Genomic DNA, 27,704 nt, shown 5'->3' with positions numbered 1-27,704 from the left:
AAATGTCAGGAAATGCCTGAGAAACAGTAGCTATTTTTGTCAGTTAACGTCACAAGCATGTAATAAGCACCTGCTGCATGCATGGAGACGACTCACATGGCCATGGCTGAGGTATGATCAGATGCAGACCCGAGAGCTGAAGGGGTCACAGGCTCACCAGTCCCTGTCCATCATGGAGGGGCTGCAGTGGGGTCCAGGGCAGAAGTGGGAAACTTAGCCTAGTCTAAGTGGGGTTTTAACATCTAAATATATCACCCTTTTCTCTTTTAATTACCACGCATTGAGCAGACACCAGCACCAGGCCCAGTGCTGAAATTTTCGTGCATGATCTCATTGAATTTTCACAACTATCCCAAGATAGGGATTCCCTGACCTCCATTTACAGGAGAGGAAACTGAGGCTTAGCCTGGCAAGTGGTAGAGCTGGGATTTGGATGCAGGCCTGTCCGACTCCAGAGCCAGAGCTCTTCACCACCACTGCATACTGCCTTCAGGTGACTATGTTCAACCTGGAGAAAGGAATGCCTCACTCTGGGAGCTCCTTCTTCTCATTGTGGAGAACTCACTACTGAGGGTTAAAGACACAAAGCCGCACTGCCAACCAAGTCCAGGCCCTCGGAAAACCGACCAAAGGCCCTCGGAGGCCTGTCACAGGGTCCTCTAAGTTGGGGACCTGCTCACGGGTGAGGTGGGAATCAGCCTCTCCATGCTTTCCTCGGCCAGGAGTGGATTCTCCAAGCTCCACACGCCCTCTGCTGATCACACTCAGGCACGGCAGCTATACCTGCCACATGACCACTCGGCATCGCTCCGCAAGGCCCCCTACTCCAGTTCGGCCTCTGCATCTCAAATTCTCCCAAGACAGGCACTGGATTCCTCTGTCTTGCCAAGTGCACTCCCCCAGGAGGCACCCCAGCTTTCAGCCTGGCCACCCTCCGCCTGCACTGTCAGCTGCTGGCCTGGGGCGTGGCCGAGGCAGCTCTGCAGGCATGCGTGGAATGGAGGCTTTCTGGCTTCCCTCGCCTTCTGCATCAGGAGGCAGGGTGGTGTGGCAGGAAGGGCATGGGCTCCATTCCAGCCCCCTCTACTTCCTGCGAGATGTTGGCCATGTAACTGAAAACCTCCAAGTTCTGGTTCTTTCCTTAGAAAGCCCATAGTGGAGATAAAGGCCCAGGGGCTCGCGCTGCCCACCGCCCTGGGCTGTACTGGAACCCCCTCCCCTTGGGCAGTGAGTTTCCAGCCTGGGTGTGACTCCTCCATCGGGGCCTAGGAGACAGCTGGCTCTCCACTGGCACTGCTGGTAGGGCAGCTGTGTTGACTGTTCCAGGAAGCTTCCCTGGCCTCTGTCCAGGCTGCCGGGCAGCCTTGCTTTGGCTCTCACAGCAGCCACCACCCCTGCATATCTTTCCCGCCCCTAAACAACTGGGAAAATGCACCTCAGGCAGAGTCAGAGTCCTGCCTGAGGTGAATTTCCTCTCAAGCCCCTTACTCGTGACGGCACTTTTAGCTTCTGAATCCTCTTAACCGATGAATCCATTTCACAGGTGAGGAGACTGAGTCATTTCCCCAAGGCCACACACTTGGAGTGATAGAGCTGGTTTGGACTTTCAAGCCCACACTGTGAAACGCCTTGCCAGACTGACATGGGCACTGCCCCAGCAGAACCAGCACACTGGAGACAGGGGCTGTGGCATCTCACCTGCCGCACCCTCAGGTTAGATGGGTGAATGAACAGATGAGGTGGGTGAATGGGCCAGGGGGCTGGCGTGGGGGATCGAGTAGGCCGCAGGGGGGCTGCAGGGCTCTGGGGTCAGGGTGGGCTTGGGTGGCTTGCACACAGGCTAGGAGGACTCAAGGTAGAATTTATTGTTCCCTGAGCCCCCTCCCCCATTCCTCCTTCTCTCATAGCCAGGCCAAGACTGACATGGAGGTGACACAGACCCGTAAGGACTGAAAGGCTATGCCTGAGGGACAGCCAGGCAGCCATCCAGGGAGGAGGATGGGGAGTGGGGAGAGACCAGGAGCGCGGTCCTGACCTCCTACTGTAGATGGGCATCAGGGGCCACCTATAGATGTCCGGTCCTCTCCTCCCCTCCTGGAGGTGGGGGTGGAGCCCAGTGAACTTGGGCAGCTCTGGGGCTACAATTCTCTTTGGCCACCGGATAGATGTGACCACTGTCCCTGACCACTCTGTTGACTTCCTGAGTCTGGGGACTTCTACCCTGGTTCCATTTATAAGCTCCCTGCTTTCTAGGAAGGGCTTGGTGACCCCTTGTCCTCTCCCTACCCTGACCCAAGACATCATCCTGAGAAGACCCGTCAAACTCAGCCTGGGAATCAGAGGGCCTGCCCTGCCCAGAAGACGTTAACTTGGACATGAGACTTTCACAGAAAGCCTCTGGAAAGGTTGGGGAGGCAGTGAGTCACTTGACAGTTTTGGATGGAGGGGGCAGCACCTCAGGATGGAGGTGCCAGGCCCCGCTTGCTTTGGTCTGGCCTTGTCCAGGACCCCTCTGGGGCGGAACCTGGGGCTCCGGATCCAGCATCCACCGGCCCTCAGAGGGATGGGGGGAATCACAGCTTCTCCTCGCCTGCCTGGATGCGGCTGTAGGCCTCTTGGTCCAACAGGACGTAGCGGCCCTTCCGGGCATCTAGATAGAACAGCGGGTCTTTCACAATAGCCGGGTCAAAGCCCTCCTTCCGTAGCTCTGTCTTCTGCAACTTGTAGGTCCCTGGGAGAGCAGGGAAGAAGACTCAGTGCAGGGCAGGGGCCTGAGCTCCCAGGAACCCCACCACTAGTGCTGAAGAAGGCAGGCAGTGGGGCTAGAGGACAAACACGGGAGGAAGGTGGGGGAGGAGGAGGCACAGCCCTTTACAGTTTGCAAAGAATGTTCGACCTATTACCTAAAGTAATAGAGCAGCCGTGGCAAAGTTGGGGCCTGGGGACAGCTGCTAGTTACCCACCCACTCCTACTTTGCAGATGGGAAAACGGGCCTGGAGAAGGGAAGTTATTTGCCTAGTATTACATACTGAGTGACAGCAGAGTGGGGACCAGAACTGAGGTCTTCTGACTGTGATGTCTCCCTTTGAGTACCGACCAGATAACAGTGTGAGCTCATTTCATCTGTACATCAGCCCCACAGGGCAGGTGCTCAACCGTATTCTCTGGATTCTAACATGGACGTGCTTACAGATTTTAACATCTCTGAACTAGTATAATTAGCAGCACATATTTTCTTACTCGTATATAAAGTATTCATGGTATTTTTTTCTTTTTTATTGAGACAGGGTCTCGCTCTATCACCCAGGCTGGAGTGAAATGATGCTATCTCAACTCACTGCAACCTCCACCTCCCGGGCTCAAGTAATCCTCCTACCTCAGCCTCCCAAGTAGCCAGAACTATAGGTGTTCACCACTGTGCCTGGCTAAGTTTTGTATTTCTCTCTTTATTTTTTTTTTGGAGACGGAGTCTTGCACTGTCACCAGGGCTGGAGTGCAGTAGCTCGATCCTGGCTCACTGCAACCTCTGCCTCCCGGGTTCAAGCGATTCACCTGCCTCAGCCTCCCAAGTAGCTGGGATTACAGGCGCCCACCACGACGCCCAGCAATTTTTTGTATTTTTAGTAGAGACAGGGTTTCACCATGTTGGTCAGGTTTGTCTCGAACTCCTGACCTCAGATGATCCACCCTCCTCAACCTCTCAAAGTGTTGGGATTACAGGCGTGAGCCACTGCGCCTGGCCAAGTTTTGTATTTCTTGTAGAGACAGGGTTTCGCCATGTTGCCCACGCAGATCTTGAACTCCTGGGCTCAAGCAGTCCACCCGCCCCAGCCTCCCAAAGTGCTAGCATTACAAGCATGAGCTGCCACGCCTGGCCGCATCTTCCAATCAATGGTATTAATCCTGTACAGATGAGAAGACTGATGCTCAGGGTGGTAGAAGTGGGGTTGGAACCTGGATGAGACAGACTACCAAAAATGGCTACAGGTTCCTCCCCTCCCTGTACACACACACACCTCTGCTATGTGGCTTTGGCACTTCTGGCAAGAGCTCTTTTTCAACCTCCACTGGCCTCAATCTGGACTGGCTTTACAACCTGCTTTAACCAACAGAAGGTGGTAAACACAATGTTGTAGGAGTTCCGGGTGAGTCTAGGCCTCGGGGGACCTTGCATCTTCCACCTCTACCCACTTAGGGGTGCCCTGGGGCTAGTCTAGCCTTCCAAAGGGTGAGAGGCCATGTGGAGCAGAGATGAGCCATCCCAGGTGAGGGCCCAGACTGGCGCTGTCCAATATGACCTCATGTGGCTATCTACATTTCAATTATTAAATAAGGCCGGGCATGGTGGCTCGCGCCTGTAATCCCAGCACTTTGGGAGGCCAGAGTGGGCGGATCACCTGAGGTCAGGAGTTCGAGACCAGCATGGCCAACATGTCAAAACCCCATCTCTAATAAAAAAAAAAATACAAAAATTAGCCAGGTGTGGTGGCACGTGCCTGTAATCCCAGCTACTGGGGAGGCTGAGGCAGGAAAATCACTTGAACCCAGGAGGGAAAGGTTGCAGTGAGCTGAGATTACGCCACTGCACTCCAGCCTAGGCAACAGAGCAAGACTCCATCTCAAATAAATAAATACATAAATAAATTTAAATTCAACAAAATTTAACCCCAAAGTGTTGATATTACAGGCGTGAGCCACGGCATCCAGCCAGCAGCCACCTTTCAAGTGTTCAGTAGCACTGCCAGGCTAGTAGCTATTGTGTTGGACAGCAGAAACCTAGAACATTTCCATCGCCGCAGAAGGTTCTGTTGGACAGCGCTGCAGAAGCAAGCAGTCGAGAGCCAGACACCTGGGTGAGGCCATCTAACTGCCTCCTGCCCCAGCTAAGTTACTAAGTGATGACAGCTCTTTCAGTGACCCCAAAGCAAGGTCAAAAAGAGAACTGCTCAGCTGCACTTAACCCTTTTTTTTTTTTTTTTTTTTTTTTGAGACGGAGTCTCGCTCTGTCACCCAGGCTGGAGTGCAGTGGCCGGATCTCTGCTCACTGCAAGCTCCGCCTCCCGGGTTTACGCCATTCTCCTGGCTCAGCCTCCCGAGTAGCTGGGACTACAGGCGCTCGCCACCTCGCCCGGCTAGTTTTTTGTACTTTTTAGTAGAGACGGGGTTTCACCGTGTTAGCCAGGATGGTCTCGATCTCCTGACCTTGTGATCCGCCCGTCTCGGCCTCCCAAAGTGCTAGGATTACAGGCTTGAGCCACCGCGCCCGGCCACTTAACCCTTAAATTGCTTACCCACAGAATTATGAATAAATGAAGTGGCTGCTTCAAGCCATTTTGGGGCAAGTAAGTTTGGGGGTGGTTTGTTCTGCAGCAAAGCGCATCTGAAACACAAGGTCTGAGAGCCTCCCTGCCTTTCCTGGCCAGAAGTGTGGTGCTGCCCAATCCTCTGGAAGCTCCTGGTCTTGGCCATTAGCCTGGCCACGGTGTCTCCATCCTTCAGAACCACACTGAAGTCCTAAACCCTCCCCAATACTTTAAGCACTCCAGGTACCCACTGTTTGGCAGAAGCCACACTGACTAGGGAGTGTCCACCATCAAGGCAGGACTGACATGATGACAACATGGGAGGTGGCCAGGGAAATGTGCTCCAAGGGTGAGCAGCCAGGGGGTGCTCAGAAGGGGCACCAAGGGCTGAGGAAAGCATGGGCAGGTATGGGCATGAGCCTCAGCATTTCCTGCCCACCAGGGAACTCTTTTTTTTTTTTTTTTTTTTTGAGACGGAGTCTTGCTCTGTCGCCCAGGCTGGAGTGCAGTGGCGCAATCTCGGCTCACTGCAAGCTCCGCCTCCCGGGTTCACGTCATTCTCCTGCCTCAGCCTCCCGAGTAGCTGGGACTACAGGCGCCCGCCGCTGCGCCCGGCTAATTTTTTTCTATTTTTAGTAGAGACGGAGTTTCACCATGGTCTCGATCTCCTGACCTTGTGATCCGCCCGCCTCGGCCTCCCAAAGTGCTGGGATTACAGGCGTGAGCCACCGCGCCCGGCCCCAGGGAACTCTTAAGAGCCACCAATGGGCCAACAGATAGAAAGATGGTGCTGTCCTGTGGGCGACTGCAGGCCCGGGGCCCACCTCCCACCTGGACAACTGCAACCAGCCCTCCCTCGTCTCCCAGCTCCCTCAGGGCTGCCTGCAATCCTCTCCCACTCCATACACAGCAGCCAGAGAGCTTTCTAGAGCATGAGTCTGACCAGGTTCCCACCTGCTGAGATTCTTTTTTTTTGAGACAGAGTGTCACTCTGTTGCCCAGGCTGGAGTGCGGTGGCGTGATCTCAGCTCACTGCAACCTGTGCCTCCTGGATCTCCTGGGTTCAAGCAATTCTCCTGTCTCAGCCTCCTGAGTCGCTGGGGTTACAGGTATGCACCACCATGCCTGGCTAATTTTTTTTTTTATATATATTGAGACAGAGTCTCACTCTGTCTCCCAGGTTGGAGTGCAGTGGCATGGTTTCGGTTTACTGCAACCTCCATCTCCCAGGTTCAAGTGATTCTCATGCCTCAGCCTCCCAGGTAGCGGGGATTACAGGTGGCCACTACCATGCCTGGCTACATTTTTTTTTTTTTTTTTTTGAGACAGAGTCTCACTCTGTAGCCCAAGCTGGAGTGGAGTGGTGCGATCTCGGCTCACTGCAACCTCCACCTCAGGGCTCAAGCTATTCTTCTGCTTCAGCCTCCCAAGTAGCTGGGACTACAGGCACCCACCACCATATCTGGCTAATTTTTTTGTATTTTTGGTAGAGACAGGGTTTCACCATGTTGCCCTGGGTGGTCTCGAACTCCTGAGCTCAGGCAATCCATCTGCCTTGGCCTCCCAAAATGCTGAGACTACAGGTGTGAGCCACCGTGCCCAGCCTAAATTTTTTATTTTTATTTTTGTATTTTTAGTATAGATGGGATTTCACCGTGTTGGCCTGGCTGGTCTTGAATTCCTGACCTCAAATGATCCGCCCACCTCGGCCTCCCAAAGTGCTGGGATTACAGGCGTGAGCCACTGCGCCTGGCCAGCTAATTTTTGTGTATTTAGTAGAGACGGGGTTTTGCCATGTTGGCCAGGCTGGTCTCAAACTCCTGACCTCAAGTGATCTGTCCGCCTTGGCCTCCCAAAGTGCTGGGACTACAGGCATGAGCCACTGCACCCAGCCTTGCTGAGATGCTTCTGTGGCTCCCTACTACCCCCGGGACAGTCCCGACTCCTATCCTGGCCTGCAAGGCCCTGGACTTCCGGCCCCTGCTGGCTTCTCTCCCACTTCAATGCCACTGCCTGCCCCTCTCACTTGGCTCCAGCCTTGGGGGCCCCCTTTCATTCCTCGAGCACCCAAGCTCCTTCCGGCTTTAGTGGCTTTACAGTGTCTATTCCTGCAGCCTAGAGTGCCTCCCACCCCCATATTTCAGGTCTCAGCTGAACCATCCCCTCCTCAGAGGAGCCTTCTACTCATCCCAAGTGTCCTCCTTTTTGCTCTCCTATCAGCTTGCTCTGTGGTTCATTTTTCTTCTTTTTATCTGTTTAACTCTAATCTCATGACAGATTATGTGGTCCACTCTTTACCTTTGGAATGCCTTGTCCTAGACCAGCCACTCTCCTGCTCTAAAACTCCAAGAAGGCAAACGTCCTGTCAGAGCTCACCACCCGTATCCTGAGGCTTAGCGCAGTGCCTGGCACCTAGTATTTGTTCTACTAAGGAACAATGTGTGTCCTCTCTGCCGGCCCCGTCTGCTCACCTCTACATGGGCAGGTCACTTTACCAACTGCCCGGCCAGGCTGTGTGCAGAGGTCAAATGACAGCCAACCGGGTCTCTCCAGAAGGAAACGGGAAGGGACCTGGGATCCGAGAACTAGAGCAGGGGCGGGACACACCTGTTTTGTGCAGCTCAGGCAGGATGCGCAGGAAGATGGGGCGCGCATATAGGGGCAGTTCCTTCTCCAAGTCCTGAGCAAAGCGCTCCAGGTCACAGTTGCCAGTGGGGCTGGCCACGGCAGCCATTCCGGCCCGGCCCTCGGTTCCTGGGGGTGGCAGGGTAGACACTGAGCAGCTGGTGGTGCCCCTGGATGATGCCTCCCCACCCACACCTTGCGTCTGCCTGCACATACCTGGCACCTCGACACCATACACGGCCACGTCAGCCATGTCCAGCAGGCGGCTGAGTGTGCCTTCCACCTCGGTGGTGGACACGTTCTCACCTTTCCAGCGGAACGTGTCCCCAGTGCGGTCTCGGAAGTACAGGTAGCCCAGCTCGTCCATCACCAGCACATCACCTAGGGAGGGGCCGGATGAGGCAGGGCTGGGCCTGGCCAGCTCGGAGTCCACCGCTCAAACCAGGGAGGCTTCGCTGGAGCCCAAGGATTTGTTTGACCACAAGGGCCAGGACTGGGGAAGTCCTGGGAAGGTGTCCTCTGGAGGTGGGAGAAGGTCCCCTCCTCCCCCAACCCTTAGGAAGGGGCTATGAAGGGCTGGGGACCCACCAGTAAGGTAGGCCTGGTCCCCCTTCTTGAAGACGTCCTTGGCAATCTTCTTGTTGTTGGCGCCCTGGTTGAGGTAGCCATCGAAGCGGCGCAGGGGGTCTTTCTGGATGATGCGGCCCACCAGCTGGCCCGGCTCACCTGGGGTGGGGAAGGCAGGGTCGGATCTGCCCTAGGCAGCCTCTCCCACCCGTCCCGTCACCAGGTGTACCCTGTGTCGTTTTTTTTTTTTTTGAAACGATGTTTCGCTCTTGTTGCCCAGGCTGGAGTGCAGTGGTGCGATCCTGGCTCACTGCAACCTCCACCTCCTGGGTTCAAGCAATTCTCCTGCCTCAGCCTCCAGAGTAGCTAAGACTACAGGCGCACGCCAACACGCCCCACTAATTTTTTAAAAAAATTTTTTAGTAGAGATGGGTTTCATCCTGTTTGCCAGGCTGGTCTCGAACTCCTGACCTCAGGTGATCCGCCCACCTCAGCCTCCCAAAGTGCTGGGATTCCAAGTGTGAGCCAACACTCCCAGCCTATACTCTGTGTCTTGATCTGATTTGAGTCACGCTGCTTGCCACAGAAATGCCCCACCTCCCCCAGCCCAAGAGCTCATCTTGGCAGGTCGGACAAACTGAGCCAGCAATGTCTGTTCTTGAAACTGATGGGAAGATGAACATAGGTCAGGCTCCCTGGGCACAGCCTAAGGAAGCCAGTGCCCCAAGCCCCTGCTCCATGCCAGGTCCCACTCAGAGTTTTATGTTCTTTACCAAACATAATCCTCAGGCCAGCCCCACGGGCGGGTGCTGCCATGGGCACAGTTTGTAGATAAGGGGACTTAGACACAGAGAGGCTGAATACTCGCCCATGACACAGAGCTAAGGAGCTGAGCCAGAATAAATCTCAAGCAGCCTGGACTCAGGGTCATTTGGAGTCAATATGAAAATGAATGAATGAGGCTGGGCATGGTGGCTCACATCTGTAATACTAACATTTTGGGAGGCTAAGGTGGGTGGATCACTTGAGGTCAGGAGTTCGACACCAACCTGGCCAACATGGTGAAAGCCCATCTCTATTGAAAATAGAAAAACTAGCCAGGCATGGTGGCGTGAGCCTGTAATTCCAGCTACTCAGGAGGATGAGACAAGAGAATTGCTTGAACCCAGGAGGCAGAGGTTAGAGTGAGCCAAGCTCATGCCACTACACTCCGGCCTGGGCGACAGTGAGACCTCATCTCAACCAAAAAAAAAAAAAAAAAGAATGAATGAATGAAAATGAATGAATGGACTGATGGACAGATAGAACGGTGAATGAATGAATGGATGGATACACAAAGAAATGAGTAACTTGTAGCCCTAGGAGCAGAGCTAACTGATGGCCACTGGTCAGAAAAGGGCTTCCCATCCACACACACCTGGATTCCTTCCTTCCCAGGCCAATCCCTCCCTCTCTGACCCCCAAGTGACAGACCTGGCTGGCAGGGAATGCAGATGCCATCAGGCCCCCGGATCAGCTCCATGGTGTCCTCGTTGACACGTACCAACCGGATGGGGTACACGAAGGACAGGATGCGGCTGTTGAAGCCACAGGCCCCCACCTGTGAAGGCCAAGACTTGGGCCTGGGCTCTCTCACCATGGGCCCAAAACTGGACAATGAGGGGGAGGTGGGACTCCAGCACCCACAATCTCACGCTGGAACTCTGCCCTCCCCTCTGCGTCCAGTGCCTTCCGTGGGCCATCCCTGCAGCGGCCTCGCCCGTCCCCAACCTGGCCGCACCTGGCTGTCGAAGTTGCCCAGGCTACAGTTGCACTCCGTGGCCCCGTAGAACTCAGCCACCTGGGGTATGTGGAAGCGGCTGGAAAAGTTGGTCCAGATGGACTGCCGGAGGCCGTTGCCTAGTGCCATGCGAACCTGGTGCTGGTTTTCTGCCTCCCGCGGTGGCTGGTTCAGGAGGTAGCGGCACAGTTCACCAATGTACTGCACAATCTGGGGGTGAACTTGGTGTGATTCGAGGCTCCAGAGGCTGCCCTCACTACACTAGGATTCTCCTGATCCCTTAAGCTCCTACTCTCCCCAGGGGCTGGCCATGCCATCCTTTCACTCTCCAGGTCTCAGTCTCCCCATCTGAACAATGGGGACTTTGCCACACATGAGCCCTTTGGAATGACTGGCCACCTCAGCTGTAAGATAGATGCCCCGAAGTGTAGTTGGGAAGAGGGTAACGAGGGGAAAGGGACGGTTCACCCTTCCCACTCTCGCTCACCGTGCACTTGTACTTGATACAATCATCCCAGAACCGGGAGGCTGAGAACTTCTTCCGAATCACCACCGTCATGCCATGCAGCAGGCACTGCCCGATTCCCACGATGTTTCCTGGAGGCGGAGGGATGGCCCCTGAGGGTCAGGGAGATGAAGACCCTCCCCAAACCAGCGATACTGCCATCCAGCCAGGCAGGCCTGCGCTGCCCTGCAGGCCTCTGCACCTCACATCTGCCTGCCTTGGGTGCCCTCCTCCAAGGAGCCTCCCCGGCTTCCATCCCCAGGCTCTTCCTGGTGCTGCACTCTTGTCCCTGCCCCTCTCCTACACTCACATATACACCCGACTGTAAGCACGTGGAGGCCAGGAGCTATATTTATTCAAGTCGTCTTCCTGTAAGCCCCTACAAACAGCAGCAATGCCATGCATATCTGGGGAAACAAACTGAAATGAGACAGGCCCAGATGCTCCGTGGGACACTGCCACACATACTGTGAGGCTGGTGTGCTCATACTTTTTTCAATTTAAAACAACTTTTTTCTTTCTTTTTTTTTTTTTTTTTGAGACGGAGTCTTTGCTCTGTAGCCCAGGCTGGAGTGCAGTGGCCGGATCTCAGCTCACTGCAAGCTCCGCCTCCCGGGTTTGTGCCATTCTCCTGCCTCAGCCTCCCGAGTAGCTGGGACTACAGGCGCCCGCCACCTCGCCTGGCTAGTTTTTTTTTGTATTTTTAGTAGAGACAGGGTTTCACCGTGTTAGCCAGGATGGTCTCGATCTCCTGACCTCGTGATCCGCCTGTCTCGGCCTCCCAAAGTGCTGGGATTACAGGCTTGAGCCACCGCGCCCGGCCGTCTTTCTTTTTTTTTGAGACAGAGTCTCACTCTGTCGCCCAGGCTGGAGTGCAGTGACGCCATCTCGGCTCACTGCAAGCTCTGCCTCCTGGTTTCACGCCATTCTCCTGCCTCATCCTCCCGAGTAGCTGAGACTACAGGCGCCCGCCACCTCGCCTGGCTACTTTTTTTTTTTTTTTTGGTATTTTTAGTAGAGATGGAGTTTCACTGTGTTAGCTAGAATGGTCTCGATCTCCTGACCTCGTGATCTGCCTGCCTCGGCCTCCCAAAGTGCTGGGATTACAGGTGTCAGCCACTGTGCCCTGCCTAAAACAAAATTTTTCTAGAGACAGGTCTCACCATGTTGCCCAGGCTGGCCTTAAACTCCCAGGCTCAAGTGATTCTGTCTCAGCCTCCCCAGTAGCTGAGACCACAGGCATGTGCACCACGCCTGGCTAATCCTGTTTATTTTTATTTTTAAATTAAATTAAGTGTATTTATTTATTTTGAGACGGAGTCTTGCCCTGTCACCCAGGCTGGTGTGCAATGGCGCGATCTAGGCTCATTGCAACCTGTGCCTCCTGGGTTCAAACCATTCTCCTGCCTCAGCCTCCCGAGTAGCTGGGATTACAGGCGCCTGCCACCAAGCCCAGTTGTTTTTTGTACTTTTAGTAGAGACGGGGTTTCACCACGTTGACCAGGCTGGTCTCGAACTCCTGACCTCATGATCCGCTTGCTTTGGCCTCCCAAAGTGCTGGGATTACAGGTGTGAGCCACTGCGCCTGGCCTATTTTTATTTTTTTTGAGACACAGTCTCGCTCTGTTGCCCAGGCTGGAGTGCAGTGGCGTGATCTCAGCTCACTGCAACCTCTGCCTCCCAGGTTCAAGCAATTCTCGTGCCTCAGCCTCACAGGTAGCTGGGATTACAGGCACATGTCACCACACCCAGTTAATTTTTGTATTTTTAGTAGAGATGGGGTTTCACCATATTGGCCAGGCTGGTCTCGAACTCCTGGCCTCAAGTGATCCGCCCGCCTTGGCCTCCCAAAGTGCTGGGATTACAGGTGTGAGTCACCGCACCTGGTCCAAAGCTGTGTGTTTGTACCTCAGCACACTGCCTGACAGGGGTGGGGTTCCTGGGGACCTGGCAGGTGCTGGAGGCTGAGTGACAGCCCTAGAGTTACCTGCTGAGTGGTAGAGGGGGAGGCAGTCATAGATGATGTCATTGGGCCGCATGCGGAATCCATAGTACACCAGGGCAGCCATGCGGTAATACCTGGGAGGGCACAGGGCCGAGGGCTGAGTGGGCCCTGAAAAGGCAGGAGGAGGCTCCCCAGCCCTGCCTGTGCCTACCCCACCCTGGGCACCTGCCCCTTACCTGCTGTGCACCACGATGGCGGCCTTGGGCAGCCCTGTGGTGCCCGATGTGTAGATGTAGAACAGTTTATCTAAAGAAAACAGATGCGAGTGGCTGTCGGGCACAGCTCAGGGCTGGGCACAGGGTCACACAGACGGACACCTGCAGGTGTGCACCCTTCAACACCTGTTCCCATCACACCCTTGCCAGGAAGCCTGTTCTGATGACCTCAGATACCACTCAGCTCCAACACCAGCATCCATTCCAACAAATATTTCCTGGGCCCTTGCTCTGCGCTAGGCCCTGCGGGGAGAGAGACATCAGTGAGCACGACGGGCATGGGCCTGGCCCTCTTGGCAGTCACAGCTCAGTGGAACAGTCAGATGAGGACACAGGCAATTCCAATACTAAGCAGCAAGTGCCGAGGGAGGCCACAGGACCTGTCGAAACCCAGTAGCCACATTCGGCCCAGGCTTGCAGGAGGGGAGCTGGTGCCAGGTAGGCTTCCCGATAAAGGTGACACCTGCCCCAAGTCATAGAGCACAGGGAGGTCAGCTGCAGGAAGTGGGGTGCTGAGTAGCTTCCGCACTGCTGAGCATTGATCTGCCCCACTCTGCAGCCCTCCACAGGGACTGCCACACTAGAGTTTCTATGCGAGGCTTGGCCCTACCAGACTTGAGGTTCCCTGGAGGTCAGGACCTCCACAGGAAGACTCCACATGCTTAGAACGCCTGCCAAGACACCTCACGCTCCCTGGCTGCCTGCTGTTTGCCAGCTCTAGGCACTATGAGGGCACCGGGGCAACCCAGTCAGAGTCCCTGCCCTGAAGTAGCTGACAAATGCACCCAAGAGACCAGATTCACGTACAAGAGAGAAGTTAAACAGTGCTGATGACAATGACCAGTAACTGAGCCCCTCCTGCCATACCCTAGCTTCAGGACTGGCCCCACTGTATTTTTTTCAACCCTCAAAGCTACCCATAGAGTAGGTTCTGTTACTGTCCCCAGTTTTATGGCTGTGGGAACTGAGGCTCCAAGGGCAGGGCAAGTGTCAGGGTTCACACAAAGGAAGCAGTAGAGCCAGGATATAAACTGGGATCTGACTCGATAGCCCAAGCTCTGAGCCACCAGGCAATGTGGCTTCACAGGAAAGGGAATGAAGAGAGCAGAAGAACCAGGTAGGCTACAGTATAAAAGAAGAGGGGTGAGAGGCTCAGGGGGGCTGCCTGGAGGCGGGGTCAGGGAGGCAGCACAGCCCTGGGAGAGGATCACAGCTGGAGATCCCGAGGTGACCTGCACTGAAGAGGCACTTGATGAATATTCAAAGGGTCTTGCTCCTCACCCACCCTCCCACCCAACCGCAACAAAGCCCAGACCAGGAAGGTTCCTGGAGTCCACAGGATTCTACATTAGGCATCAGTGAAGGCTTGTTCAACAAATCAAACTGGACTTTGTGAGCTCCTGTGTTCCCAGCCCTGTATCTGGCACTGTGACACACATCAGCTCATGCCACCTTCACAGTAACCCTGGAGTGGCCCAGGTTTACTGTCACCATTTTCCAGATGGAAAAAGGGAGGTGATGTGACATGTTCCAGGCACACAGCCAGTTTCCAGAAAAGCCTCCTTTTGGCACTGAGGCCAGTGCTCTGTCCAGGGCCCGTGTAAGCGCCCCTCTATGGGGTGGGGACGGAGCCCACCTGTGAAGCCCTTGTCAGGGCAACTGGGCAGGTGCTTGGGAGCATCTTCCAGCAGAGGGTCCAGGTGTTCTGTGCTTGTAGGCACTGCATTGGGCTCCCAGGAGCCAGAGCAGAAGAGGCTGAGCGAGGGGTCCAGGCTGGCATGGATCTCACAGATGGCTGTGGGGAGACAGGGCAGTCAGCAGGCCAGAAAGCCCCATGTTGCCAAGGACCTCTGCTCCCAGCAGGGCTGGCCATGTTGCTGAGGAGACTGGCTGGGCAGAAGGAGAGGCAGTGAAGCAACTAGGCCTTCAGTGCTGATGGGGCACCAGCAACGGTTCTATTAGCCACGGGTTAACCACAGAGTAGGCCCACCTTACCTGCATTCCCTGGTCTCACAGCCCTGGGAAGGAGGGACCAATGACAGTCCCTCTTACAGATGAGAAGACTGAGGCTCTGAGAATGAGAGGACCTGCTCACAGCTAGAATGTGCTGGACCTGGCATGCAACGCCAGCTCTACCTCACACCAAGGTCTGGGCTCCCACCCACTGTCCCGCACTACTTACTCTGTGGGGCACCAGATAGAAGGGAGGAGTGCGGGTCAGAGGCCGTGGCTGTCCATCCCCTTCCGAGAGTGGGAACCTTCTCTCAGGCTCCCCTGTGTGCTGCACAGACATCACATAACCACCCACCCAGGCATGGAGCAGCGCTGGTCAGCTTGGCCCCACCTCCCTGGCTTCCTCTTGATTTGCCCAACCCTCTCCTCTTCCCTGGCTGCCTTCTTCCCTCTCCCTTTTCAGCACCATTTTTTCTTTTCTTCCTTTTTTTTTTTTTTTTTTTTTAGCTTTTTAAAATAGAGATGGGGCTCACTATGTTGTCCAGGCAGGTCTTGAACTCCTGGGCTCAAGAGATTCTCCTGCCTTGGCCTCCCAAAGTGCTGGGATTACAGGCATGAGCCACTGTGCCTGGCCCCCTTTCAGGATCTTTTTTTTTTTTTTCAAGACAGAGTTTCGGCTGGGCGCCATGGCTCACGTCTATAATCCCAGCACTTTGGGAGGCCGAGGCGGGCAGATCACGAGGTCAGGAGATCGAGACCATCCTGGTTAACACGGGAAAACCCCGTCTCTACTAAAAATACAAAAAATTAGCCAGGTGTGGTGATGGGCGCCTGTAGTCCCAGCTACTCAGGAGGCTGAGGCAGGAGAATGGCATGAACCCGGGAGGCAGAGCTTGCAGTGAGCCAAGATTGCGCCTCTGCACTCCAGCCTGGGCGACAGAGTGAGACTCCATGTCAAAAAAAAAAAAAAAACAAAAAACAAAAAACAGAGTTTCCTCTGTCGCCCAGGCTGGAGTGCAGTGGCATGATCTCGGCTCATTTGGTTCAAGTGATTCTTGTGCCTCAGCCTCCTGAGTAGCTGAGATTACAGGCGTGCACCACCACACCAGGCTAATTTTTGTATTTTTAGTAAAAACAGGGTTTCACCATGTTGGCCAGTGTGGTCTTGAACTCTCGAGCTCAAGTAACCTGCCCTCCTCGGCCTCCAAAAGTGCTGGGATTACAGGCGTGAGCCACCGCGCCCAGTCCCCTTTCAGCATCCTAATGACTTCCCCATTCATTATCCCACAAACACAACAGTGTGGGGAGGAAAAACAGAGCACTGTGGTCAAGCTGAAGATCAAACCCCAGTTCTGCCACTTACCAACTGCGTGACCTTGGGTGAGCTCCTCACAAACCCCTCTGAACCCCAGGCTCATCATCCATAAAACCAAGATCCCTACCTTCCCCGGTCTTTATGGAGATTAGAGCTGCTCTTGGAAAGCAGCAGTGTCAGCACTTTGCAGGTGCCCATTGTGGCAGCAAATAAAATGCAGGCTCTGTGAGGACAGTGGGGAATTAATTTTGTTCCCATTATACAGATGAGCCAGATATGGCCTAATTAGTCACCAGGATGATTACCATTGTACTGAGGGGCCACTTCACATCAGCCATGCTGCTAGTGCTTCAGGTAAAGTATCTTTTTTATTTTTTTAGACGTAACCTCTCTCTGTCACCCAGGCTGGAACACAGTGACGTGATCCTGGCTCACTGCAACCTCTGTCTCCTGGGTTCAAGCGATTCTCCTACTTCAGTCTCCCGAGTAGCTGGGACTACAGGTGCACACCTCCATGCTCGGCTAGTTTTTTTTTGCATTTTTATTAGAGACCGGGTTTCACCATGTTGGCCAGGCTGGTCTCAAACTCCTGATCTCAAATCTGCCCACCTCGGCCTCCCAAAGTGCTGGGATTTACAGGCATGAGCCACCGCACCTGACGTTTTTTTATTTTTTTGTTTTTTTTTTTTTTTGAGATGGGGTCTCACTCTGTCTGCCAGGCTAGAGTGAAGTGGCACAATCGCCACTGACTGCAGCCTTGACCTTAGTCTTTTTTTTTTTTTTTTTGAGACGGAGTCTCGCTCTGTTCCCCCAGGCTGGAGTGCAGTGGCCGGATCTCAGCTCACTGCAAGCTCTGCCTCCTGGGTTCACGCCATTCTCCTGCCTCAGCCTCCTGAGTAGCTGGGGCTATAGGCGCCCGTCACCTTGCCTGGCTAGTTTTTTGTATTTTTTAGTAGAGACGGGGTTTCACCGTGTTAGCCAGGATAGTCTCGATCTCCTGACCCAGTGATCCGCCCGTCTCGGCCTCCCAAAGTGCTGGGATTACAGGCTTGAGCCACCGCGCCCGGCAACCTTAGTCTTAAGTGATCCTCCTGCCTCAGCCACTGAGTAGCTGGGACTACAGGTCCATGTCACCATGCCTAGCTAATTTTTTAAAAACTCTTTTAGTGGGCCAGGTGTGGTGGTTCATGTCTATAATCCCAGCACTTTGAGAGGCAGAGGTGGGTGGATTGCTTGAACTTAAGAGTCTGAGACCAGCCTGGGCAACATGACAAAACTGAGTATCTACAAAAAATGCAAAATTTAGCCAGGCATGGTGGTGCATGTCTGTGGTCCCAGCTACTCACGAGGCTGAGGTGGATGGATTGCTTGAGCCTGAGAGGTCAAGGCTGCTGTGAGCTGTGACTGCACCACTGCACTCCAGCCTGGGTGACAGAGCAAGACCCTGTCTCAAAAAAAGTTTCTTAGTAGAGACAGGATCTTACTATGTTGCCTAGGCTGGTCTCAAACTCCTAGGCTCAAGGGATCCTCTTGCCTTGGCCTCCCAATGTGCTGGGATTACAGGTGTGAGCCATTATGCCCAGTCTGAAGTACCTTTTTGAAAACAGTATGAAGTAGGAACTACGGATGAAGAAACTGAGGCTCAGAGAAATCAGTCCCTTTCCCAGGATCTCCAGTTTACTCGTGGCACTGCCTAAGCTCTCTGACCCCACTCTGTGTCCTTAACCACACAGCCTTGGCAGGGCTGGAAGGGAGCTGTGGTCTGTGTAAGATCCCATGGGGTTCCTGCTTGTCCCTCACCCGCTTGGGGCTCACCTGAGGCCATTTCGCTGCCAAAGACAAGGGCCCGTGCACGTGAGGTGGTGAGGCAGTGGAGCAGGGCATCCCGCCGCAGGTTGGTGTTGATGAGGGCCGCCTCCACACCGAGCTTGGCCATGCCCAGCCACAGGCCCACGAACTCATTGCGGTTCTCCATGAAGATGGCAGCCACATCCCCCGAGGCCAGGCCCCGGGCCTGCAGGAAGTTGGCTACGCTGCTCGAGTACTCATCCAGCTGGCGGAAGGTCCAGTGGGTATCTGTGCCCTCGAAGATCAGGGCCGTCTTGTCGGGGTGGCGCCGAACGGTAGAGGCAAACAAAATGGGCACCGTCCGCCGCTCCCGCAGGCACTGTCGCACCTTCGCCTTCACCTTCAGGAGCACCAAGCCGCCACTGTGTGTGAGCAAGAGAGGGCGCTGTGCCTGCCATGGTTGGCAGTGAGGGGTCCTGACACCCTACCCCAGGCTGCTGCTTCGCCAGCCTATGCTTCATGAGCCAGATCCCCTACAACACTTCCATCTCCCGGCTCCTGCTGGGAACATGCACCGTCTTACTGATGCCGCTCAATAACACTGAGAGTTCGTATGATTCCTATCTTCCCTCACACAGAAGGAAATCAAGGCTCTCGTGGTGCCATGGCCTGCTCAAAGCTTCATGGATGGAGGGTGGCTGAGCTGAGATTTGAACTCTAGGCCTCTCTGGCTCCAGAGTTCAACTCCTACCCTCTCAGCCTGCTGCTCCAGCAGAAACCTCCTAGGTCTCCAGAGCTTCCTGTAAAAGTCCAAACTCCTTGTTTGGGGCCTCCCACAGTCCAGCTGCTCCCCCCACCCACCATGACCCCAGTAAATAAAGAATGAGTTTACTGGTCTGTCCAGTCTTTCTCCCTGTGAGCCTAGCTGGGATAGGCTTCTGTCTTATACAACACGCTGTCCCCTGGGTCCTGTGCCAGGCAGAGTAGATGTTCAATAACTTTGTGGAATCACTTGGCAACATCCCACTCCTGCCACCCTTTTTTTTTTTTTTTTTTTTTTGAGATGGGGTCACACTCTGTCACCCAGGTTGGAGTGCAGTGATGCAATGTCAGCTCACTGCAACCTCCGCTTCCCAGGCTCAGATGATGCTCCCAACCTCAGCCTCCCAAGTAGCTGGAGCCACAGGTGCACACCACGGTGCCTGGCTAATGTTTTTGTATTTTGGTAGGGACGGGGTTTTGTCGTGTTGCCCAGGTTGGTCTTGAACTCCTGAGGTCAAGTGATCCACTCACTTCGGCCTCCCAAAGTGCTAGGATTACAGGTGTGAGCCACTGTGCCCAGCCCTGGACTCCATGGCTTCGTTGCTGATGCTGTGCCTTCTGGTTGGGACTCATCTCCTTCCACCACCACTAAGGCACCTCTCAAGTACAGCCAGTTTTTCTCCAGGAGGCCTTCTCTGATTCCCAGGATCCTGGCTGGAGGCTGTCTCTCCTTGCTCCATGCTCCCACAGTTACCACCCTTCCTGGTGTGCCGCTCCGTGCCTTCTTTTGTAATCAACCCAGATTGACAAATGCTGAACTGCCTGTGCTGGGTGTGGGTCACTGAACTGGGTGCTGGGACACAGTAGTGAGCAACGCTGCACCAGGGTCTCTGCCCACATGGGACTGCCAGTTTATAGATGTGCTGTGTCCCTTTCTTTCTCCTGACCAATCTGAGCTTGGCAGATGGGGTCTGCCTTATTCCTCTCTGGACCCCAAAGCTAGCCTGGCACCTAGTAGAGAATAAGCGAGAATAAGTATTTCTGGTACAGGGTGTCCCTTGGAGCATACCTGGCTTTCTTTGGGGAGCAGGTTATCCCAGACATCTGAGTAGGGACCCTGCTCTAGAACTCAGTGCCCCCGTGCCATCTCGCACCCCTGCCAACCTGAGGGCAGGGCCTTTCCCCAAGGTTCCTCTTTACCCTTTCACAAACTTACAGAGTCCTCAGGACCCCTTGCAGATGTCTCAACACACTTGGTGTTCAATGTATGTCCTAGGCCAAGCCTGCCCAAAGCCTAGGAGCCTCAAGTTAGGGAGATTCCCTGGGAAAAGACTTTGACCTTGGAGATGGAGGTACCAGGTACCATTGCCAGGGGAAGGGTGTGGAGCAGAGGTTGCTGTTCTGGAACTCAGCTCAGCTGCCCTATGCTGGTAGAGACCATGAGGTCTGGCCTGGGGAGACTTGGGGGACCAGAAGCTCACTGTAGTGTGAGAGACCCCAGGAAAGGCTGGGCCAGGTACTCACAAAATATCGCGCCTGATGGTTTTGATGAAGACCCGGATGAAGCGCCAGCCTCCAGATCCCAAGTAGAGGAACAGCAGGGAGAATCCCACCTGGGTCCAGGGCAGTTTCAGCACCAGCTTGGAGAACAGCAGCACCCCCACTAGAGAGGCTCCAAGCAGCATTGTGGCCTGCAGACACAGAGCAGTTAGTGGACTCAAACACCCATCCCTCCAGGTCTCCTACCTCCCAGCCCAGACAGCCAGGCCACTGTGATCCCAAGGGGACAGCCTGTGGTAAGGCTCAGCCATACTGAATTAGGTGACTGACCACAGGGGTCCCTTTCCAGGCATGGCCTAGGAGGGGCAGGCTAGGGGCTTGGCACTTGAGGTGAGGAATTCCAAGAATGAGAAGCAGGAGGCTGGTTCTCGTCTCATAGTCCCATCTCTGCCTACCATTCTCCAAGTGACCTTGGGCAAGACCCTTTCACATTTTAGACTTTAGTCTCTGCCCTCTGTGCAATGGGTATAGGGAGAGGAGGCTTTTCTAGCCAAAACAGGACAGTTCCCTCTTCTGACATCCAAGGTCTCTAAACCAGATGGCCTGGGGGTGGGTATCGACTAAGAGCCTCTGGCTCGCCAGCAGTGGGGGCTCACACCTGTAATCCCAGCACTTTGGGAGGCCAGGGCAGGCGGATCACGAAGTCAGGAGTTCAAGACCACGCTGACCAAGATGGCGAAACCCCATCTCTACTAAAAATACAAAAATTAGCCAGGCATGGTGGCACACACCTGGAATCCCAGCTACTCAGGAGGCTGAGGCAGAAGAATTGCTTGAACCTGGGAGGCGGAGATTGCACTGGGGCGAGATTGTGCCACTGCACTCCAGCCTGGGAGACAAAGCGAGACTCTGTCTCAAAAAAAAAAAAAAAAAAAAGCATCTGGCTCGACTCCCCACCCAGAGACCCAGGGAGGGTCTGTGGATGACCAGGCCAAGTCAAAGGGGCAGCTCCCTGGAAAAGGTGCCCTGCTCGGTCCCTGCCCACAGGCTCAGGCATCGCAGTGCGTCTGCTGGTCGATAGAGGGCGACCCAGAAAACGAGTTAGAGCCTGGAGGTGCTTGAGAGGTGACCGCCCAGGGGGCAAAGCTGATTGAGGGAGGCGAGGAGGACCTTGAAGATACCACCCCACAACACACAGACACACACAGACACTCGGATGAATCTTTGGGGTCTGGGACTTAGGGGAAGGCGAACGACTTACTGTGCTTCAGGGGCTGGGCTAAGCTAGGACTCTTGGATTCTATTCCTGGATCTTTGAGGACTTGCTCAAGGGGACATCTGATGGGGCTGTTTTTCTCCGGGTTTTCCTGTTCTTGGGAGTAGATGAAGGTCACGAATGTGAAATGGCCTGAGAGCCTCCAAGCCAGGATAAGGGAATGGTCTGGACCACAAGAAGCCCTGGGACACCATCTCCCCCGCCCCCTCGCGAAAAGCAAAAGCCGGGGGCGGGGGAACTGAAGCAGAGTCCTCAACCCCAACTCCAGGGTCCAGGATCCTCAGATCTCTGGCCTCCCATAGACCACCACAGCAGAGGGGCAGGAACCTGTCCTGGAAGGATGGCGGATGGGGCAAGAAGAGGCCAGAAGAGGGTGACCAGTTCCCTCGGGCCCCTGTCCGGGGTCACGCGTACCGCCCTCGCCCCTAGACAGCAACGTAACAGTGCGTCTGTCCGGGAAACAACGCCGCAGGGCGCGCCCCCCACCTGGGGTCCGCACCGCCACCTCGCCCGACTCGGCCCGGCACATTTCCCCACCCGGGAACCCACCGGCCCGGTCTGTGCTCACCCGGCGTCGGCTCCGCCGCGCGACGCCCCGTCCAGATGCGGCCCGGTTGCAGCAGAGTAGGGAGCGCGAGGGGCATTAGCCGCCCCCGGGCGCACGAAGCCGGGTCTCAGCAGGACTTAGCCGGCTCTGCGCCCTGCATGGCCCGGCCGCCCCGCCAGCCCCGCCCGCCGCCAGGCCCCGCCCGCCGCGCTCCTCCCCCGCCCGCCTTCCGCAACCCAAACCGGCTGTGCCGGGCCGCAGAACCGCCTGCCGCACCTTCCCCGCGGCCGGCAAGCCACAGAGCCGGCGGCGCAGCGCAGCCCCAGCGCGCCCGGCGCCGCCCGGCCCCAGCCCGCCCTGCGCGCGCAACGGCTTCGGGCGGCGCCGCCGCGCGGCAAGCTGGGAGTTGTAGTCCACGCCGCCCCGCCCCACCCGGCCGAGGAGACCCCCGAGTCGACCCCCGAGTCCGCGAGGAGACAGGCGGACTTCACCCCGGCCCTTCCTCCCCGCCGACCCGGGCCCTTACCCACTGCTGTCCCCAGCGCCCGGATGTAGGAAGAGCACCCCAATCCACACCACAGCCGAAAACCCGAAGCACGCGCTCGGGCCCCGGCCGAGTTCAGCAAACACCCAGCACCACACCTAGAAGCTCGCTAAGAGGGCGATTTCAGGCAGAGGTGAGCGGGGCGGCTGCACTCTGCAGCCGGCTCTGTGGCGCAATGGATAGCGCATTGGACTTCTAGCTTGAGCTTTAGTGTGGTCATTCAAAGGTTGTGGGTTCGAGTCCCACCAGAGTCGAATTTTGATGGCTCCTACTCCCTGACTTCCACCTGCGTGTTTTGAGGACTCCAGGACCTATATAATAAAGTTCATAAAGAAAATCATAAATCACACCCAACTTTGCTGCGACACAGCCATAAACCTGGTGTCCGGGTGACTAAGAGGAATCCTTTCTCATATCATGGTGTCTTGTGAGCAGCCTGGCACAAAGGACACGGTTTTGGAGGCCCTTAGTTAACTTCACCATCTATGATCTCTGGTCCCTGCAGTAAATCAGTTAACCCATAAACCTATGCCCTTATTTGTCATGCCACCTGCAGAGCCATAGGCAAGTGGCCAGATTCTTGGCCCTGTTGGGACTCTTGGCCTCTGAAAAATTGGTTTCTTGTTAACCATGTCGGGCATCCACAATTGCCACTTGGAATAGATCCCTCGGAGGCTGAGGCAGAATTGCTTGAACCTGGGAGACAGAGGTTGCAGTAAGCCGAGATTGTGCCATGCACTCCAGCCTGGGCAACAGAGCAAGTCTCCGTCTGAAAAAAAAAAAAAAAAAAGACATTCTGGCACTGGCGTGGTGGCTCAAGCTTGTAATCCCAGCACTTTGAGAGGCGGAGGCAGGAGGATCGCTTCAGCCAGGAGTTCAAGACCAGCCTGGGCAACATAGTGAGACCCTGCCTCTACAGAAAAAAAAAAAAAAAAATTAGCCAGGTAGCTCTGGCTTGTACTCTCAGCTACTCAGGAAGCTGAGGTGGGAGGATTGCTTGAGCTCTGGAACTTGGGCTGTGACTGCACCACTGCACTTCACCCTGGGCAACAAAGTAAGACTGTGTCTCAAAAAATGAAAATAAGCTGGGCACAGTGGCTCATGCCTGTAATCCCAGTACTTTGGGAGGCTGAGGTGGGCAGATCACATGAGGTCAGGAGTTCAAGACCAGCTGGCCAACATGGCGAAACCCTGTCTCTATTAAAAATACAAAAATTAGCCGGGTGTGGTGGTACACGTCTGTAGTCCCAGCTACTCGGGGACTGAGGCAAGAGAATCACAGAGAGGCAGAGTTGCAGTGAACCGAGACTGTGCCACTGCATTCCAGCCTGAGCAACAGAGCAGCGAGAGCCTGTCTCAAAAAAAAAAAAAAAAAATTATAATAATAAAATAAGGATGAAATTTTGGTCTGATAAGGATTGGAACCTATTTCTTCTGGAATACAGCGTGCATCCTTTTGGGGACTTGGGTAAATTCCAGCACCACATTCTTCATGGGTATCACCATCAGGAGGCAGAATGTGCAGTGGTATGGGCATGGGCATGGAGTTCAACTTCTCAGCTGAAAGGTCAAGATTCATTTTCTTCTTATATATAAAAATTGGGACATACTAATTCATAATACCTCACAGGGTCGGTGTGGAGATTTGTGGGGAGTATTGGGTTTGTTTTTTTTTTTCCTTTGAGACAGAGTCTTGCTCTGTCACCCAGGCTGGAGTGCAGTGGCACGATCTCCACTCACTGCAAGCTCCACCTCCCGGGTTCACACCATTCTCCTGCCCCAGCCTCCCAAGTAGCTGGGACTACAGGCACCCGCCACCACACCCGGCTAAGTTTTTTGCATTTTTTTTAGTAGAGACAGGGTTTCACCGTGTTAGCCAGGATGGTCTTGATCTCCTGACCTCGTGATCGGCCTGCCTCGGCCTCCCAAAGTGCTGGGATTACAGGTGTGAGCCACCGCGCCCAGCCAGGGTTTTGTTTTTGAGACAGGAAGACAGGAAGACAGGATCTGGCTCCATCACCCAGGCTGGAGTGCAGTGGTGCGATCATAGCTCACTGCAGCCTCAACTTCTTGGGCTCAACGGATTCTCCCCGCCTCAGCCTGGGACTACAGGCACGTACCATCACATCCGGCTTGTGGGGAGCATTTGCAGTAGTGCTTTACATGTTTATAATTGTGGCTTATAGACTCATTAAGCATGAAGTATATACAACATCAAGATCTAGACAGGAAGATTATCTCTGATTGTTTTCACAGGGCTTGGCAAATAACAGCAGCTCAATAAACATTTCTTTTTGTTTGTTGGTTGGTTTTTTTGAGACAGAGTCTCGCTGTGTGGCCAGGCTGGAGTGCAGTGGCACGATCTCAGCTCACTGCAACCTCTGCCTCCCGGGTTCAAGCGATTCTCCTGCCTCAGACTCCCGAGTAGCTGGGACTACAGGCTTGCTCCACCAAGCCCACGCCCAGCTAATTTTTGTATTTTTAGTAGAGACGGGATTTCACCATGTTGGCCAGGATGGTCTTGAGCTCTCTCTTTTTTTTTTTTTTGAGACGGAGTCTCGCTCTGTCGCCCAGGCTGGAGTGCAGTAGCGCGATCTCGGCTTACTGCACGCTCCGCCTCCCGGGGTTCATGCCATTCTCCTGCCTCAGCCTCCCTAGCAGCTGGGACTACAGGCGCCCGCCACCATGTCTGGCTAATTTTTGTATTTTTAGTAGAGACGGGATTTCACTGTGTTAGCCAGGATGGTCTCAATCTCCTGACCTCGTGATTCGCCCTCCTCGGTCTCCCAAAGTGTTGGGATTACAGGCATGAGCCACTGCACCTGGCCAACATTTCTTGAACGAATGAAAGGAAGAATGAATTGGAGGCTCTGACCTTATCCACATCGGGATCCGTGAGTATAAACATGAGTACTTCCACATCAACTACTGAGGTCATATACGAGTGGGCAGGTGAGAGTTAGCAGGAGGGTGCTGGTGACCAGCCATCTGCTCTCCTTCAGTCAGGCTTGTCACACTGGAGAAACCAAAGCAGTACCACCGGACATTGGGTCAGGCCTGAGGGGGAGAAGCAAGAGGGAGAGCAACAGAGAGAACAGGACAGCCTGCCTTTCAGTTGCTTACAGTCTAGCTGGCCACACAGAGGGCAGGTGGGAGTGAGATGGAATAGGTTGTCCCTCACTCAGTGCTCACTGTGCTGGTGTCACACTCATCACAGTACTGGCATTAAAATTTTTTAATTTTTTGAGACAGGGTCTTATTTGTATCATCCAGACAATCACAGCTCACTGCAGCCTTGACCTCCTGGGCTCAGGTGCTCCTGCTACCTCAGTCTCCTGGGTAGCTAGGGCTACAGGTATGCACCACCACATCGGGCTCATTTTTTGTATTTTTAGTAGAGACAACGTTTCATCATGTTGTTCAGGCTAGTCTGGAAATTTTGAGCTCAAGTGATCTGCCTCCCCCAGGCCTCCCAAAGTGCTGGGACTCCAGGCATGAGTCACCACCTCCAGCTCTACCAATAAAATAATTTCAGAGTGGTGAGCGCTCTAAAGAAAATAAGGGGCCGGGCGCGGTGGCTCAAGCCTGTAATCCCAGCACTTTGGGAGGCCGAGGCAGAGTGAGATCCACAAAGGTCAGGAGATCAAGACCATCCCTGGCTAACCACGTGAGAAACCCCAAATCTCTACTAAAACTAAAAGATGCTTGGGCTGAGGTGAAAAGCTGTGGCCTCAGGGAGGGAGCTGAAGACAGGAAGAATCATGAGGAACCAGGGTGAGCTTGCAGTGAGCTGAGATCAGCCCTGCACTCCAGCCCACAGGGGCGACAAGTGAGACTCCGTCTCAAAAAGAGAAAGGGAAATAAGAGAGATCAGGAGTCACGGTGGCTCACATCTGGAATCCCAGCACATTGAGAGGTCAAGGCAAGAAGATGGCTTGAGGCCAGGAGTTCAAGACCGGCCCAGCCAGCATAGCAAGACCCTGTCTCTACAAAAAAAAAAAAAAATTAAAACAAACAAACCAAAAAAAACACAGCCGGGCCTGGTGGCTCACACCTGTAATCCCAGCGCTTTGGGAGGCTGAGGCAGGGGGATCACGAGGTCAGGAGTTTGAGACCAGCCTGACCAACATAGTGAAACCACATTTTTTATTAACAATTACAAAAAAAAAAATTAGCTGGGCATGGTGGCAGGCACCTGTAATCCCAGCTACTCAGGAGTCTGAGGCAGGGGAATTGCCTGAACCCAGGAGGCGGAGGTTGCAGTGAGCTGAGATCGTGCTGTTGCACTCCAGCCTGGGCAACAGAGTGAGACTCCATCTGCCAAAAGAAAGAAAGAAAGAAAGAAAAAAAACACTTGGCTGGGCATGGTGGCTCATGCATGTAATCCTAGCACTTTGGGATGCCAAGGCGGGCAGATCACCTGAGGTCAGGATTTCGAGACCAGCCTGGCCAACATGGTAAAAACCCATCTCTACTAAAAATAAAAATTAGCTGGGCGTGGTGGCACGCCCTTGTAATCCCAGCTACTTGGGAGGCTGAGGCAGGAGAATCACTTGAACCTGGGAAACGGAGGTTGCAGTGAGCCGAGATCACGCCATTGGACTCCAGCCTGGGTGACAGAGCGACTCTGTTTAAAAAAAAAAAAAAAAAAAAATTTAGCTAGGCGTGGTGGCACGCATCCATAGGCCCAGCTACTAGGGAGGCTAAAACAGAAGGATCCTGGAGCCCAGGGGGTCGAAACTGTAGTGAGCCGTGATCGTGGCACTGCACTCCAGCCTGGGTGACAGAATGAGACCCCATCTCAAAAAATAAATAAGTAAATAATAAACAGATGATAGCATGAAGAGAAGGGGAGGGGGACTAGGGACTGCTTTAGATGGCTGAGAAGCCCAGGAAGGCATCTCTGAGGTGACATGTGAGCAGAGATGTGAATGACAAGGAGCTCACCATGTAACAACCTGGGGATGGTGCTGTTCCAAAAGGCAGGAAGAAGCCTGGTGTGTTCAGGGAGCAGGATG

At 54.4% G+C, this 27,704-nt stretch overlaps 1 protein-coding gene and 1 non-coding gene across 5 annotated transcripts; one reads left to right on the top strand and one right to left on the bottom strand.

Annotated features, from left to right (window-relative positions):
- Positions 1 to 1,841: 1,841 nt before the first annotated feature.
- SLC27A4 (solute carrier family 27 member 4) lies at positions 1,842 to 22,495 on the bottom strand. 4 transcript variants are annotated; one of them, XM_009188099.4, is made up of 14 exons: positions 22,164 to 22,327; positions 21,581 to 21,691; positions 20,344 to 20,510; positions 18,085 to 18,479; positions 14,638 to 14,796; positions 12,963 to 13,032; positions 12,769 to 12,860; positions 10,764 to 10,873; positions 10,277 to 10,486; positions 9,970 to 10,096; positions 8,518 to 8,655; positions 8,146 to 8,310; positions 7,912 to 8,058; positions 1,842 to 2,731 (listed from the first exon to the last, which is right to left on the bottom strand). In XM_009188099.4, exons 3-14 carry the CDS (start codon positions 20,502 to 20,504, stop codon positions 2,574 to 2,576), a joined length of 1,932 nt encoding a protein of 643 aa, XP_009186363.1. In that variant the 5' UTR covers positions 20,505 to 20,510; positions 21,581 to 21,691; positions 22,164 to 22,327; the 3' UTR covers positions 1,842 to 2,573. The 4 variants fall into 4 exon arrangements, with proteins under 4 accessions (XP_009186363.1, XP_009186364.1, XP_003911284.1 ...); XM_009188100.4 differs by having other exon boundaries at positions 21,581 to 21,686; XM_003911235.5 differs by lacking the exon at positions 21,581 to 21,691 and having other exon boundaries at positions 22,164 to 22,495.
- A 352-nt stretch (positions 22,496 to 22,847) lies between these two features.
- Positions 22,848 to 22,940, top strand: TRNAR-UCU. Its single transcript has 2 exons — positions 22,848 to 22,884; positions 22,905 to 22,940. It is a non-coding gene; the product is annotated as a tRNA-Arg (tRNA).
- Positions 22,941 to 27,704: the final 4,764 nt, after the last annotated feature.

Source organism: Papio anubis, chromosome 13 (genome assembly GCF_008728515.1).
Source record: "Papio anubis isolate 15944 chromosome 13, Panubis1.0, whole genome shotgun sequence".
NCBI lineage: Eukaryota > Metazoa > Chordata > Mammalia > Primates > Cercopithecidae > Papio > Papio anubis.
Note: the sequence above shows the minus strand (reverse complement) of the source record. Positions and strands in the feature narration are given on the sequence as shown.